This window comes from Triticum aestivum, chromosome 1A (genome assembly GCF_018294505.1).
Source record: "Triticum aestivum cultivar Chinese Spring chromosome 1A, IWGSC CS RefSeq v2.1, whole genome shotgun sequence".
Lineage (NCBI taxonomy): Eukaryota > Viridiplantae > Streptophyta > Magnoliopsida > Poales > Poaceae > Triticum > Triticum aestivum.
The window spans coordinates 294512081-294527702 of NC_057794.1; the positions used below are offsets into that span (position 1 = coordinate 294512081).

Below are 15622 nucleotides of genomic sequence, written 5' to 3' on the forward strand. Positions count from 1 at the left end.
TCCTCGTCATGTCCGTGATCACATCCGGGACTCCGAACAACCTTCGGTATATCAACATGCATAAACTCATAATATAACTGTCATCGTAACCTTAAGCGTGCGGACCCTACGGGTTCGAGAACAATGTAGACATGACCGAGACACGTCTCCGGTCAATAACCAATAGCGGGACCTGGATGCCCATATTGGCTCCTACATATTCTACGAAGATCTTTATCGGTCAGACCGCATAACAACATACGTTGTTCCCTTTGTCATCGGTATGTTACTTGCCCGAGATTCGATCGTCGGTATCCAATACCTAGTTCAATCTCGTTACCGGCAAGTCTCTTTACTCGTTCTGTAAATACATCATCCTGCAACTAACTCATTAGTTGCAATGCTTGCAAGGCTTATGTGATGTGCATTACCGAGAGGGCCCAGAGATACCTCTCCGACAATCGGAGTGACAAATCCTAATCTCGAAATACGCCAACCCAACATCTACCTTTGGAGACACCTGTAATGCTCCTTTATAATCACCCAGTTACATTGTGACGTTTGGTAGCACCCAAAGTGTTCCTCCGGCAAACGGGAGTTGCATAATCTCATAGTCATAGGAACATGTATAAGTCATGAAGAAAGCAATAGCAACATACTAAACGATCGGGTGCTAAGCTAATGGAATGGGTCATGTCAATCAGATCATTCTCTTAATGATGTGACCCCGTTAATCAAATAACAACTCCTTGTTCATGGTTAGGAAACATAACCATCTTTGATTAACGAGCTAGTCAAGTAGAGGCATACTAGTGAAACTTTGTTTGTCTATGTATTCACACATGTATTATGTTTCCGGTTAATACAATTCTAGCATGAATAATAAACCTTTATCATGATTATAAGGAAATAAATAATAACTTTATTATTGCCTCTAGGGCATATTTCCTTCAGCATCAACTAAGCCTGGCTTGCACAAGAAGCCCCCTGCCAAGAGGGTTCCAACCTTAAAGGTTAGAGCCTCAACTGCTGAAACCTCCAAGCAAACTGAAGAGGCTATTGGAGAAGGACAGAAAAGGAAGGAAATGGTCAAGAAGACCATTGCCAGAGTGCTTGACAGATCATCAATAATGAGAGGCTTAGATGAAGAGGAAGAGGATGTTGCACCAGTTCCTAAGGCTCAAAAGCACATGGGAGATGCAATCAGATCAGGGGTTATTCCATCTAAGCCCAAAGCTTCTCCCAAGGATACTACTCCATCTCAGAAGCCTAAACCCAAGAGAAGCACTAGAAACATTCCTGCTGAGGAGAAAAACAAGGCCCCGGTGCCTGAAGCTGCTGAAGAAGAAGAAGATGACTCAGTTGTGTTGAGAAAGCTGAAGCCTAAGATCCCTGACCATAATGATGCTCACCCTGTGGCAGAAAACATGAAAATCAGGAAGGATGCAGGACTGAGGTTATGGAGACAGTCTGATCCATATGATGTCAAGAGGAGGACTGCTGTGGACTACAGGTTTCACACCAAGGAAGAACAAGATTTTTATGAGACAGTGTTGCTTGAGAAGAAGCCCATTGTGTGTGACATGAAATGGGTTGACTGGGAGTACATCCAAGAGAATGAAGATCACTATCCAGGTGTATATGACAGCTTCAAGGCATGTGGAGTTGATGTCTTTGTGGCCCAGAAGCTCACCAAGTGGAACGATGAGTTGATCATGCAGTTTTACTCCACTGCCCACTTCTACCCAGATGGAAAGATCATTTGGATGTCCGAAGGTACAAGGTACCAGTCTTCTGTTGATGAATGGGCTCACTTGATCAATGCCCCTGCAGAGCATGAAGATGACTTGGATGTATATGCTGAGAAGAAGAAAGACCACAACACAATGGCCAACATGTACAAAGAGATCCCAGATGCTGCTTTGGATACTCACAAGTTTGGATCTGTCCACTACTTGTTGTCTGGTCTGCCTACTATAAATTGGATCCTCAGACACACACTGCTACCCAAGTTAGGTGATCACAAGATGATCAGAGGACATACCATCAACTTGCTACATTTGTTTGATGTGCCTCAAAAATTCAAAGTCATGAGTCTGATTGTGGAGACAATCAAAAGGACAGCAGCTGATCAGAAGAGGAGTTGTGGGTATGCCCCACACGTTCAGGAGCTCGTCAACTCAAAGATGGGCACAGGCAAGTATCTTTTGGATAAGGAGCACCTGCCCATCTACCCTGATTTTGAAGACAATACTATTGTCATGAATGAAAATGAACCATCTTCAGCTCAAGCACATGAGAAGAGAGAGAGAAGGCAAGGGCAGAGAAAGCTGCAAGGATGCCAACTGCTGAAGAGGCATCTCAAGTATTCCTGAAGAGCAAGCAAGATCAGCTTGGATATCCGATTCAAGCTACACTGAGGATTGAGAAGGGCTTGGCCACCCTGACTCAGAATCAGGAGAGCTTGGAGAGGATCGTTGAGCAGAAGTTCTATGATCTGGATGTCAAGGTAACTGAGATCCAAACTGCAGTTGAGCAGCTTTAGGAGGAAGCATAGGAGAAGAAGGACAAATCAACTACTGATGCTTTCAAGCGTGTGCCACGAGGTACAATGTCTGTTGCAGTGCCAGTCTCAGATACTCGAGCTTCAGTGTCAGCACCAGCAGCCACAGCTCCAGTGCCACCTCTAGCACCCACTCCATTAGCTCCAACTACTTCATCGGAAGCCTTCGTCCTTGGAGTTCTCTCTACACCACCTCCCGAAGATCAAGCCTGAGAGTTGCTTAGCACTATGCATTTTTGAACTTTTTGGTAACTTGTTGCCAAAGGGGGAGAAAAATGTATAGATCATAAGCTTCGAGAGAGAGAGTGTTGTTCTTTTTATCTCTCTTGCTATTTTGGTTGAACTTCTTTATTGAGTGCTTGTGTGAGATACTTTATGTCCTTGTGAGATACTTGTTGATCATGTGTTTGATCATATGCTACCCTTAATGCTTGGTTGAATGATGCTATCTCTTATATCCTTATATGATCATTCACTTGCTTGGTGATGAGTGCATGCTTTTAATCTCTATCATTTTGAGCGCTCCACCAAGATGTATGTGACATGGAAGAGTAACCCATGATCCTAATCGATTGTGCATTTGCATTCACAAGCAAATTTTAAATAATGCACAAATTTAGGGGGAGCTCTTACTTATCACATACTTCTCAAAGCGACAATGTTTTTTTCAATCTTATTTATCATTTGTTGAAGCTTTGATCTATATGTTGTCATCAATTACCAAAGAGGGGGAGATTGAAAGTGCAACTATCCCTGGGTGGTTTTGGTAATTCCTAACAACATATAACTCATTGAGCTAATGCTACTTAAAGATAAACATTTCAGGAAAGCTCAATGATTGGCATGGCATGGATGAGAAAAGTGGATCCCTCAAAATTCTAAGGACAAAGAATTGGCTCAAGCACAAAGCTCAGGACTCTACATCTTTTCATTTAAGTGATCCAAGATCACATTGAGTTCATAGGAAAAGCCAATACTATTAAGAGGGGATGAGGTGTTGCCTAATGGCTTAATTGCTCAAAGTGCTTAGTGATATGCTCCAAAAGCCCTCAACTACTTTCTCACATCCACATATGTCCCAAACCAAAAGTCAAACTCGGCCCCACCGAAACTTTCTATCCGGCGCCATCGAGTTTAGTTGACATAGCCACTGCCAGAAACCCTAGTCTTTTCGGTCTCACCGATAGGGATCTCGGTCTCACCGAGATGGGATTGTAATCTCTTTGTTTCCCTTCGTAACGTTTCGGTCCAACCGAGATGAGAGATTGGTCCCACCGAGATTGCAATGTAAACTCTATGTTTCCCTTTCATAACGTTTCGGTCCAACCGAGATGAGCGAATCGGTCCCACCGAGTTTGCCTGACCAACTCTCTGTTAGTCCATTACCAAAATCGGTCTCACCGAGATTACGTTATGCCCTAACCCTAACAAAATCGGTCTACCCAGTTGACATGTCGGTCCCACAGAAAATCCTAACGTTCACATTTTGAACTAAATCGGTCTGACCGAGTTTCATGATTCGGTCCCACCGAGTTTGGTAATTTGTGTGTAACAGTTAGATTTTGTGTGGGGGCTATTTATACCCCTCCACCCACTCTTCATTCGTGGAGAGAGCCATCAGGACATGCCTACACTTCCAACATACATTTTCTGAGAGAGAACCACCTACAATTGTATTGAGATCAAGATATTCCACTCCAGCCACATAAATCTTGATCTCTAGCCTTCCCCAAGTTGCTTTCCACTCAAATAATCTTTCCACCAAATCCAAATCATGTGAGAGAGAGTTGAGTGTTGGGGAGACTAACATTTGAAGCACAAGAGCAAGGAGTTCATCATCAACACACCATTTATTACCTCTTGGAGAGTGGTGTCTCCTAGATTGGTTAGGTGTCACTTGAGAGCCTTCGTCAAGATTGTGGAGTTGAACCAAGGAGTTTGTAAGGGCAAGGAGATCGCCTACTTTGTGAAGATCTACCCGAATGAGGCAAGTCCTTCGTGCACGACGGCCATGGTGGGATAGACAAGGTTGCTTCTTCGTGGACCCTTCGTGGGTGGAGCCCTCCGTGGACTCGCGCAACTGTTACCCTTCGTGGGTTGAAGTCTCCATCAACGTGGGTGTATGATAGCACCACCTATCGGAACCACGCCAAAAATCTCTGTGTCTCCAATTGCGTTTGCACACTCCAAACTCCTCCCTTTACCTTCATATGCAATTGTTTTACTTTTCGCTGCTATACTCTTAGAATTGCATGTGTAGGTTGATTGCTTGACTTGTGCTAAGTTGCTAAAATCTGCCTAGAACTAAAATTGGGAAAAGGCTAGATTTTTATGTGGTCAAGTAGTCTAATCACACCCCCCCCCCTCCCTCTAGACATACTTTCGATCCTACAAGAGCTCGATGGATCCAAGTGTCCAAGCTCTGAGACTTTAGTGGCGCATCCTGGGATCAGAGCACTTTCTCTATCATTCTGAAGGCAGAGCACTACACCGGCGATGTCGCGGTTAGCTCACCGTCCCCTTGTTTTGCACACTGTCAACCATTGCCTTCTAACAACTAATAACACTTGTGCTTCTATCTTAGGACCGCCCCAAGGGCGCTGAGTTCCTCAACACACCCATCCGAAACTACAACCAGATGCAACACATCTTCTCCTTCGGCCTGGCAACTGGCAAGCAATGCCATCGGCTCCAGCAGACGCATCAAAGACGGATCTGGACAAGGTATGATCCTAAGCATTGTTGCCACCATAGCTATGGTCGAAGTGCCGAAGAACTCAGCAAGCCTAACTAAGGAAAAGAATATCTCCGAAGGCCGAAAGACGGTGGAGGTATCTCCAATGTGAAGCAGTGCTCGCATATGTCGGCTTCTGCTAGTTTCAGTGATATCAAAACATGTATGGTGATTCATGATGACCAAATCCGACCGCGACTAGGGAACGTTGCATGGAGAGAGAAAAAAGTGTTGACCAAAAAAGGAAATATGAAAAGCACATGATTGAAATGTCATGACATCTTGAATCGTAAAGCAAACAAAAATATAAGGAACGTTCCGAAGAACCTTTGGACGATCCGCGGAGAAAAAATATAAAATTTCTAAGATTGTGTGTTACTTGATTAGGAAGAGAATCCAGAGAGAAAGACATAAGATGCACTGGAACTTTAAAGAAAAATCCATTTGGCCTGACCTCATGTTTGGATTCCTCCAAAATCAGGGCCTCTATAGTTCATAGGAGAAGTGGAGGAAACTATAAGTATGTGTTTTCCCCTTTGGTACTACCATTCGTCAATTTGATTCAAAGTAATGGAGTAAATGAAAAAGGAGGAAACATTTCTTTGATCACAGTTTTAAAGAAAAACGCGAGAATTTACAATCTACTCAGACCTCCTTTAGTAATTCGTACGTAAAGGTCTAATAATATCCTAATTATATATTTTCATATGGTTTGACTTTACTTTGATTGTGCTTATTAAGATCAACATGCTTTTCTATTTTTGTGGACCAAATACCCAAGTTTCAAGATTCCCGCATTTTACAATCCTCTTTTTGTGCATGCACTCCTATTATATTCTTGTCTTTTTTCTTCTCATGATCCAATTTGAATTTCACGATCCAAATAGGCTGGCCGCAACTCTTATGCAACGAGGTTTGCAATCCTACGATCAGGGATAGTTAGAAAATTTCCTTACGATTTTAATCCTTTACTCCCTTCAATCAATATTAATTATTATTGATACGGTACAAAGTTATACTAAATCAGTGAAATCCAAAATCCACTTGATGCAAGAGGCCCTTAATCTCAAGCATGCTCACATCTACCTATTCAGCTATCAAGCACACATCCTTTGTGATGAACAAGGCAAGTGAGATGAATTTTCTTGTGGATTTCCTACGAAATTCTTGCGCTACGGACAGGGGTCTCCGAGAATTTGAAACAGCAAAATTGAGCAAAAGAACAAAGAAACGGCTACCGCTCTTCATTTATTTAGAGGTTAAAGTAACTTACATGTAGCGTTGATTCCTCACTCACTCAACCATGATCCTACGTACATACGGATTTAATCTACAACGACCGAAGCTGCAGGACGCGGTGCATGACCAGACCAGTACTGCTTCAGTGTGCTACGTAGCTAGACAGCCATGGCCGGATCCTCCCCCTGTACCTACGTAGTCCTTCCATCGTTCCTTCTAGGCATGCAATGGCGGCAGGCATCTTTGTCTCTTGATGATTATGCTAGTACGGCTAGCTAGCTGACCAACTTCTGTACAGTCTTCCTTCCGTACATGCATGGACGCGTGCATCCATCCATCCTGTGGATGGATTAGCACGTACGTACGCTACGCGTGCATAGGCGATGTGCGATGCATGTCGTGCTGGCCGGCGACTAGACGCGGATGGGAGCAGGGCGGCGGCGGTCGCGCTCCATGGCCTGCCGCTGCTCGGACTCCTGCCGCTGCATGCGCAGGTGCTCGTGCTGCCTCCGGATGAAGCTCTCGGCGCGGCGGAGGAGTTCGTCCTGCGCCATCCCCAGCACGTCCCTGGTGCGCCACCCCTGCCTCTCCGCCACCGGGGACGACGCCGCGGCCGGGTGCGGCGGGGAGGGCGGGACCATCGTGGCTGACTTACGCATCTCCCTCCGCGCGACCACGGCCTTGTCGGCCGCGCGCCGCATGCGCGGCAGCTCCTCGCCGCCCCACGTCTCGCTCTTCCGCACGGCCACCGGCCGCGCCGCGCCGCTCCTCACGATGGACTGCCACGCCGTGTCCATAGACACGTCGTCCACGCCAACGGCCTTGGCCTCGGTCGCGGCGGCCGAGGGCCTCGGCTTCTCCTCCTCGATGTGTTCCTTCTTGCCCTTGGGCTTGGCCTCCGCCACGGCGCCTCCCACCGTGACCGTGCCCTCGCCGGCGAGTTTCTTCCGCACGCGGGGGCGGTCGACCGGCCTCTTAGCCGTTCTCGCTTCCCGCGGCCGGCTCGTCGAGACCGGCGCCGGCGGCGCGACGACGTCATCAGGAGCGGCAGCAAAGACGTCGTGTTCCAACGGAGGGAAGAGCATGCCGCCCATGGCAGCGGATACGTCGCTGGCCGTGGACGAGAGTCCGGCCGCGACGGCTGTTCCGCGGTGGCGGCAGGAGGAAAGGAGCCAGACGACGATGACGTTGGCGGCGATCCACAGGAAGCAGGGAGGGGAGAAGAGGAAAACGGCGGGGAGAGGCGCCACGGAGACGAAGGAGTTTGCGCCGGCCGTGGCCGCCAGAACCGCCACGACCACGGCGACCGCCGCCGCCTTGAGGAAGGAGCAGTTCATCTCGGGCAAGAGCATACTAGACCGCGAGAGGGGGGAGGATGGCTCTCGATGGCGTGCAAGGAGGGGGGGAGCGATGAATGTGTGGGTCGAGTCGCTTATATAGCCGGGGCGGGAGAAGGAGCTGAGGTACTGACGGACTGACCTCTCTCAAAAGCATAAAGCGCACGCTAAAGATATTTTCATCTTTTCTTTATCTTTAAACAAGATATTTTCATCTTCTCAGCCTCAACTGGTAGAGTAATTTCCAAAGTAAATAAGTTTCGAGGAAAAGAACAAAATAAGGAATATCCAACGTTGCACCCGGCCGGTGTGAATACGCTCCGCTCGTGCTGCGACCGTTCTTACCTGAGTGGAACAGGCTACAGCTTAACATATATAGTACTACTACTAACTTGAAAGTAACCCACATAATGCAGGTACTAAATGGTTTGATTAAGGAGGAAGAGAGCAGGTTTAACCGCAGTTGATAGTAGGGCGCGGAGTCCGGTCGTCTCGCGAGGTCAGTCAATCAAACACCCATATACTATCAACTACTAACAGTGCATAGTATGGTGGATGAATACAATATGCAGCACGCATGCCGTGTTTTCGCTGTGAATCATTATTGAGTACTGAACCAGTCGTCGATCCCTTGTACAGAGCGAGTATAACTGCATTTTCTACAGACCATATATACGAAGAAATGGAGACAAGCATGCATGATTCAGCCAAGGGTGGAGCTGGAAATAGGGCGCCATATACACATACGTCAGCTGCATGACGGTGTGTCAATACTCAATACCCACCCACTTGGGTTTTAGTTTTGGTTTTGGTTGGTTGAGACCGCATTATCGCTGCTTGTTTTTTGAGGTATCTATGATGGTTAACACAAGAGATACCCATGACTTGTCCTAAAACAGAGGTACCCATGACTTACGGGCCCTGGGTCTTCTTTAGCGCCAGCATCCTGTGCACCGTGTCATCGTATCACACACACACACCAAGAAAGAAAGCTACTCCCTCTGTAAAGAAATATAAAAGCGTTTAGTGTTAGAAATATTAGCACTTTTCCAATTAGACTTATCCACAAGTAAGCAGTAAGCATGGCATAAAAGGTATGCATCTCATAGCAATACCTAAGCATACTGGCACATACAAAACATAAAATCGAACATTCTATGAGCAGCACATATACGGCTAGTATAAGTACGAGTAAACGAGGGATGAACAGATCATACCCTCCGGTTGGCCAGGCCAACGCGGCGGCTGCAGTGGCAGCCTCGGCGTCGTCCGTGGCCTTCTTCTTAGCGGCGGCGTCGTCGGCCATGGTGTCGATGCCGAGGAAGTAGTGGAAGTAGAGGCGAACAGAGTTGGGGACGGATCGGGAGCAGTCGCGTCGAGACGCTTCCCAAAAACCTTATTGTCGTTCTCCCGGGCAGGATCTCGAACGACAAGGTTCCGGAGGCACCTGTTCTCCCGACCAGCCGTGCACTCGGTCGTCGGGATGGGATCGCCGGAGGCAGCACAGAGTGAGGAACAGTAGATGACGGCTAGGTCACGCGAGAGGGAGTGAGTGAACCGAACTTGGTTACTTCACTGGCCAGAGCCTTCTTATATAGTCCGTAAGGAAGAAAGTCGTGGGCCTTGCGGAGGGCCATGACCGAGTCGACCCACTTCCGGCAAGGGAGTCATTGTTCCCGGCAAGCGTCGCACCCCGGCAAGGGGTCGACGAATCCCGGCAACGCAAGTGAGCCCACATTCCAACGTCTTGGACAATGGCTCACATGTTAGCGGCTCGTTAATTAATCCCTGATTAATTAATTCATTCCTGAGTGGCAAAAATAAGCTTCGGCTCGGCTCATTCCCGCAACCCGCGCGCGTCATGACGAGGCGAAGCGTGGCGAGGCGGGCGGCGGAGGAGGAGGAGCGCGCGTGTACCACTCCTTTTTTCAAGCTCCCAATGGCAAGTGGTAGAGCAGTCCTTATAAAGGGGTCTCAACTCTCCTCAACTAGCAAGGTGGGACTAAACTTCCCACCACCTGCCATCTCATACATGGGCCTCAAGATTAACCAGGGATTAGTGTCTTATATGGGCCTAAGCCCATCCATAATCCAACAATCCCTCACCAAATCTCAAGGCACATAAGTTTGTCAACTGTTCCAAACAATGTTTGATATACCAGAATTTTCAGTGGAGACTGTTAAGTTGAACTTCCACCTAGAGCAACAGGATTAGACTTATTCACAACTGAACAATGGACTATGCCTTGAATTGTCAGTTTGGCGTGCAGAAGTTTCGCCTATTGTCAGCTGATACATGGCTGCCGAAGGCTAAACCCCACGGGTGGAGCTTATTAGTCATACTCCGTACCTTCTCATGAGCTTACTAGAGATTACCCAATCTCATAGACTGTGACCAGCAGTCGGGCTCACATAGGTGTGTTCCTCCAAAGAATGCTCTGTAGGTTAGCATCTTGCTTACACAAGCTTTGGAACACATTAAAACAAAAGTCAGCCTGCCTTACAGAATTGAGAGTATTGTGCATCTCCAACGGAGTGGGTTAATTAAGGATACTCTCCTCAGTTGACCGCTGGATTGTTTTCCCAGGTCCTAATTCACGGGATCTCCGATCACAAGGTTGGGTTACCTCCATGGCAACTTACGTGGGTCTCATACTCATCTCCCTCGATGCATTTTCTATCACAATCCATGATAGACATTTCGTAAAAGGGTTTGCCAGATTCTTAGCCGTCTGGATATAATCCAACGCTATTACTCCGGAGTTTCTTGATTTTCTGACAGATTTCAATCTTCTTCTTATGTGCTTTGTGGATTTCATGTTGTCCTTTGAACTCTTAGCCTTGGCAATCACAGTTTGATTGTCACAGTTCATAAGGACAGTCGGCACTGGTTTATCAACCACTGGCAAATCCATCAAAAGCTCTCGAAGCCATTCTGCTTCGACGCATGATGTGTCTAATGTTGTGAGTTCTGCTTCCATAGTCGATCTGGTTAAGATCGTCTGCTTGCAAGACTTCCAGGAAACAGCACCACCACCAAGTGTGAAGACATGTCCACTAGTGGCTTTCATCTCATCAGCATCAGATATCCAATTCGAATCACTATACCCCTCAAGTACCGTCGGGTACCCAGAATAGTGAATTCCATAGTTCGCAGTACCTTGCAAATAACGCATCACTCGCTCAACAGCATGCCAATGCACATCTCCCGGATTGGAAACAAACCGGCTCAGTTTGCACACAGCAAATGAGATGTCAGGACGAGTAGCACGTGCTAGGTACATCAGTGAACCAACCACTTGAGAATATCTCAATTGATCTACAGCCGTGCCTTCGAACTTTCGAATCTGCACGCTGGGATCATATGGTGTTGCAGAAGGTTTACAGTCCGAATATCCAAAATTGCTCAAAATCTTCTCAACATAGTGGGATTGCAAAAGTGTAATTCCACCCTCAGAATTTCTCAGTAGCTTGATGTTCAAGATAACATCAGCCACACCTAGGTCTTTCATCTCAAAGTTGTGAGATAGAAAAGACTTGACCTCCTCAATGACCTTGAGGTGGGTCCCAAATATCAGTATGTCATCGACATACAAACACAGTATAACTCCTTCGCCCCCACCATAGCGATAGTATACACATTTGTCAGCTTCGTTCACAACAAAGCCAGCAGATGTCAGAGTAGTGTTGAACTTCTCATGCCATTGCTTAGGCACTTGTTTCAGGCCATACAAAGATTTCACTAGCTTACACACCTTTCTTTCCTGACCATTTACTACAAAGCCATCCGGCTGTTGCATGTAAATTTCCTCGTCTAGCTCTCCGTTAAGGAAAGCCGTCTTAACGCCCATCTGATGAACGAGAAGACCATGCGAGGCAGCCAAAGAGAGTAACACTCGAATGGTTGTCAGTCTAGCCACAGGTGAATAAGTGTCAAAGAAATCCTCTTCTTCTTTCTGGGTATAACCCTTGGCCACAAGCCTAGCCTTGTACTTCTCAACAGTACCATCGGGCCTAAGCTTCCTTTTGAACACCCACTTACATCCTAATGGTCGACAACCATAAGGACGATCAGTGATCTCCCATGTCCCATTAGCCAAGATGGAATCCATCTCACTACGGACCGCATCCTTCCAGTAGTCAGCATCCGGAGATGCATAAGCTTCTGAAATGGAGCTGGGAGTATCATCATCCACGAGGTACACGAGGAAATCATCACCAAAGGACTTTGCAGTCCTCTGTCTCTTGCTCCTAACAGGAGCTTCTCGTCATCCTCCGTGGAACTCTTATCACTTTTATGTTCATAATATTCCATCGGAATAGCAGGTTCAGGAGTCTCATCAGATTCCAGTCTAGAATTGCTTTGCATATCTCTCATGGGGAAAATATCCTCAAAGAATGTAGCATCCCTAGACTCTATAATTGTACCGACCTTCTGGTCAGGTACCTCAGATTTCACCACTAGAAATCTATAGCCAACGCTATGCTTGGCATAGCCAAGAAAAACACAGTCCACGGTCTTTGGTCCCAACTTGCGCTTTTTGATTATCGGCACATTGACTTTCGCCAAACAGCCCCAAGTGCGCAAGTAAGAGAGTGTAGTTCTTTTCTTTTCCCATTGCTCATAGGGAGTAGTCTCATTATCCTTTGTGGGAACTTTATTCAGGACATGACAAGATGTCAATACAGCCTCCCCCACCATGCCTTGGATAAACCCGATGTATCTAACATGGCGTTAACCAAATCAGTTAGAGTACGGTTTTTCCGTTCGGCAACCCCGTTTGACTGGGGTGAGTAGGGAGGCGTCCTCTCATGAATAATACCATGTTCCGCACAGAATAAATCAAACTCATTAGAAAAGTACTCTCCACCACGATCAGACCGGACTCGTTTTATTTTCTTCTCAAGTTGGTTCTCAACTTCAGCCTTATAGACTTTAAAGTAGTGTAGAGCCTCATCCTTAGTATTTAACAAATACACATAGCAGAATCTAGTGGAATCATCAATCAGAGTCATGAAGTATTTCTTTCCACCTTTAGTCAACACACCATTCATCTCACAGAGATCTGAATGTATGAGCTCTAGAGGTGCCAGGTGTCTCTCCTTCGCAGGCTTGTGAGGCTTACGAGGTTGCTTAGCTTGCACACACGCATGGCACTTAGAGCCTTTGGCTAAAGTGAAACTCGGGATTAAATCCATCTTAGCTAGCCGCGTCATACAACCGAAATTTATGTGACAAAGACGTGAATGCCAAACCTCAGATTCGTTCACATTAGAATGAATTTGGTTCACGACTTTATTACAGAAATCCTCCAGGGAAAGGCGGAACAAACCACCACAATCATATCCTTTTCCAACAAATAGTCCATACCGAGATACGACTACTTTGTTAGACTCAAATACTAACTTAAACCCTTCTTTACATAGAAGGGAGCCACTAACGAGATTCTTCTTTATGGCGGGGACATGCTGCACGTTCTTCAGTTGCACGATCTTTCCCGAAGTAAACTTCAGATCTACCGTGCCAACACCATGAACAGAAGCATGCGAGCCATTCCCCATCAGGACGGAACAATCTCGTGCGACCTGGTAGGAAGAAAACAAAGACACATCAGCACACACATGAATATTGGCCCCAGTGTCAATCCACCAATCGGTGGACTGACAAACTGAAAGTATGGTAAACAGATTACCATACCCAGATGCCGCATCATTGTTGCTCAGAGTGACATTCACAGACTTGGAGTCCTGTGCTGGCTTCTTGTACTTGTTTGGGCACTTGTTTGCCCAATGTTCATCTGAACCACAAGTAAAGCAGCCATCTCTCTTTTTGTCTTTCTTCTTACCCTTCTTCTTAAAGGTAGTATTCTGCTGGACAGAGTTCTTTCCCTTGAACTTGTGGAAGTTCTTCTGCACCACATTGGCGCTAGAAGAACCCTCTGCCCCTTTCACGTGTGAGTCCTTTGCTCTCGAGTTCTGCTCAACACTGAGATGACCAATGACATCCTCAACAGAGAATTCACGTCTCAAGTGCTTGAGAGAAGTAGCAAAGTTCCTCCAACTAGGAGGGAGTTTTGCAATAATGCAACCCGCGACAAACTTGTCCGGTAACTCACACTTCAGGAGCTCCAGCTCCTTAGCAATGCACTGTATCTCATGAGCCTGGTCCAATACAGAACGGTTATCAACCATCCTGTAATCATGGAACTGCTCCATGGCATACAGCTCACTGTCAGCATCAGTTGCTCCGAATTTGACTTCCAGCGCATCCCACAAGTTTTTGGCAATCCCCATATGAATACAGGCGTCGACTAACTTGTCTCCAATCACACTCAGAACTGCTCCCAGAAAGATTGTGGTTGCCTCTCTAAACGCCTTCTCCTGTTCAGGAGCAATCGTTTCTGTGAGGGACACACCACCAACCCAGAACACGTTCATCACTGTGAGCCACAAGGTGGTCCTAGTCTGCCAACGCTTAAAATGCGTCCCGATAAACTTTTCCGGTTTCAGAGTAGCAGCAAAGCCTTAAATCGAAAAATGCCTAAAATAAGGTTTTTGGATTGTTGAAAATATTAGTACTTTTCCGATTAGACTTATCCACAAGTAAGCAGTAAGCATGGCATAAAAGGTATGCATCTCATAGCAATACCTAAGCATACTAGCATGTACAGAACATAGAATCGAACCTTCTATGAGCAGCACATATACGGCTAGCATAAGTACGAGTAAACGAGGGATGAACAGATCATACCCTCCGATTGGCCAGGCCAACGCGGCGGCTGCAGCGGCAGCCTCGACGTCGTCCGTGGCCTTCTTCTTAGCGGCGGCGGCGGCAGCCATGGTGTCGATGCCGAGGAAGTAGTGGAAGCAGAGGCGAACAGAGTTGGGGACGGACCGGAGCAGTCGCGTCGAGACGCTCCCCAAAAACCTTATTGCCGTTCTCCCGGACAGGATCTCGAACGATATAGTCCGTAAGGAAGAAAGTCGTGGGCCTTGCGGAGGCCCACGACCGAGTCGACCCACTCCCGGCAAGGGAGTCGTTGTTCCCGCGCGCGCGTCGTGACGAGGCGAGGCGAGGCGAGGCGAGGCGGGCAGCGGAGGAGGAGGAGCGCGCGTGTACCACTCCTCTTCCCAAGCTCCCAATGGCAAGTGGTAGAGCATCCCTTATAAAGGGGTCTAAATTTCCCACCAACTGCCATCTCATACATGAGCCTTAAGATTAACCAGGGATTAGTGTCTTATATGGACCTAAGCCCATTCATAATCCAACATTTAGATCACTACTTTAGTAATCTAAACACTTTTATATTTGTTTACGAAGGGAGTATATACTGATTCCCTAAGTAAGTGCTAAGGAAAAGACACAAACAAAAACCGACATATAGACCATACGAACACTAATCCAGTAGACCATGATGACCCAGTTTATCCAGCCGTTTTTTGGTATATTTTACCCAAAACAAGCTTTTGTTTCTATGTTAGTGTGTATTTAGTTTAATTATTAACCGAGCTGTTTCTAACATGGTGGTCAAAAAATGTGTAAAATAAGGACGAGGCAACCGCAAACTGAACTTAAGAAGTCGCAGCACGCTAACAGTAGCTTCATCAGAAGAATAACAGCGGGGGTTTATTCCACGGCACCTACCTTTTATGCACCCACCAACATGCCTTGTCCGATCCTGCCTTTTATCAATCGGTCGGTCAGTCAGTCAATTGAGACCCAAGGCTGGAGCAGCAACAAGCACACACCGGACGGACGGACGCTGCCTG

General features: G+C 46.8%; 1 protein-coding gene across 1 annotated transcript; it reads right to left on the bottom strand.

The window, feature by feature from the left end:
- Positions 1-6486: 6486 nt before the first annotated feature.
- LOC123120164 (uncharacterized) lies at positions 6487-7915 on the bottom strand. The gene has a single exon (XM_044540191.1). It carries the CDS (start codon positions 7865-7867, stop codon positions 6929-6931), a length of 939 nt encoding a protein of 312 aa, XP_044396126.1. The 5' UTR covers positions 7868-7915; the 3' UTR covers positions 6487-6928.
- Positions 7916-15622: the final 7707 nt, after the last annotated feature.

What these genes read in the sequence shown, in the direction of transcription:
- LOC123120164 (XM_044540191.1), bottom strand. Translation starts at nt 7,867, where the DNA reads ATGCTCTTGCCCGAGATGAACTGCTCCTTCCTCAAGGCGGCGGCGGTC.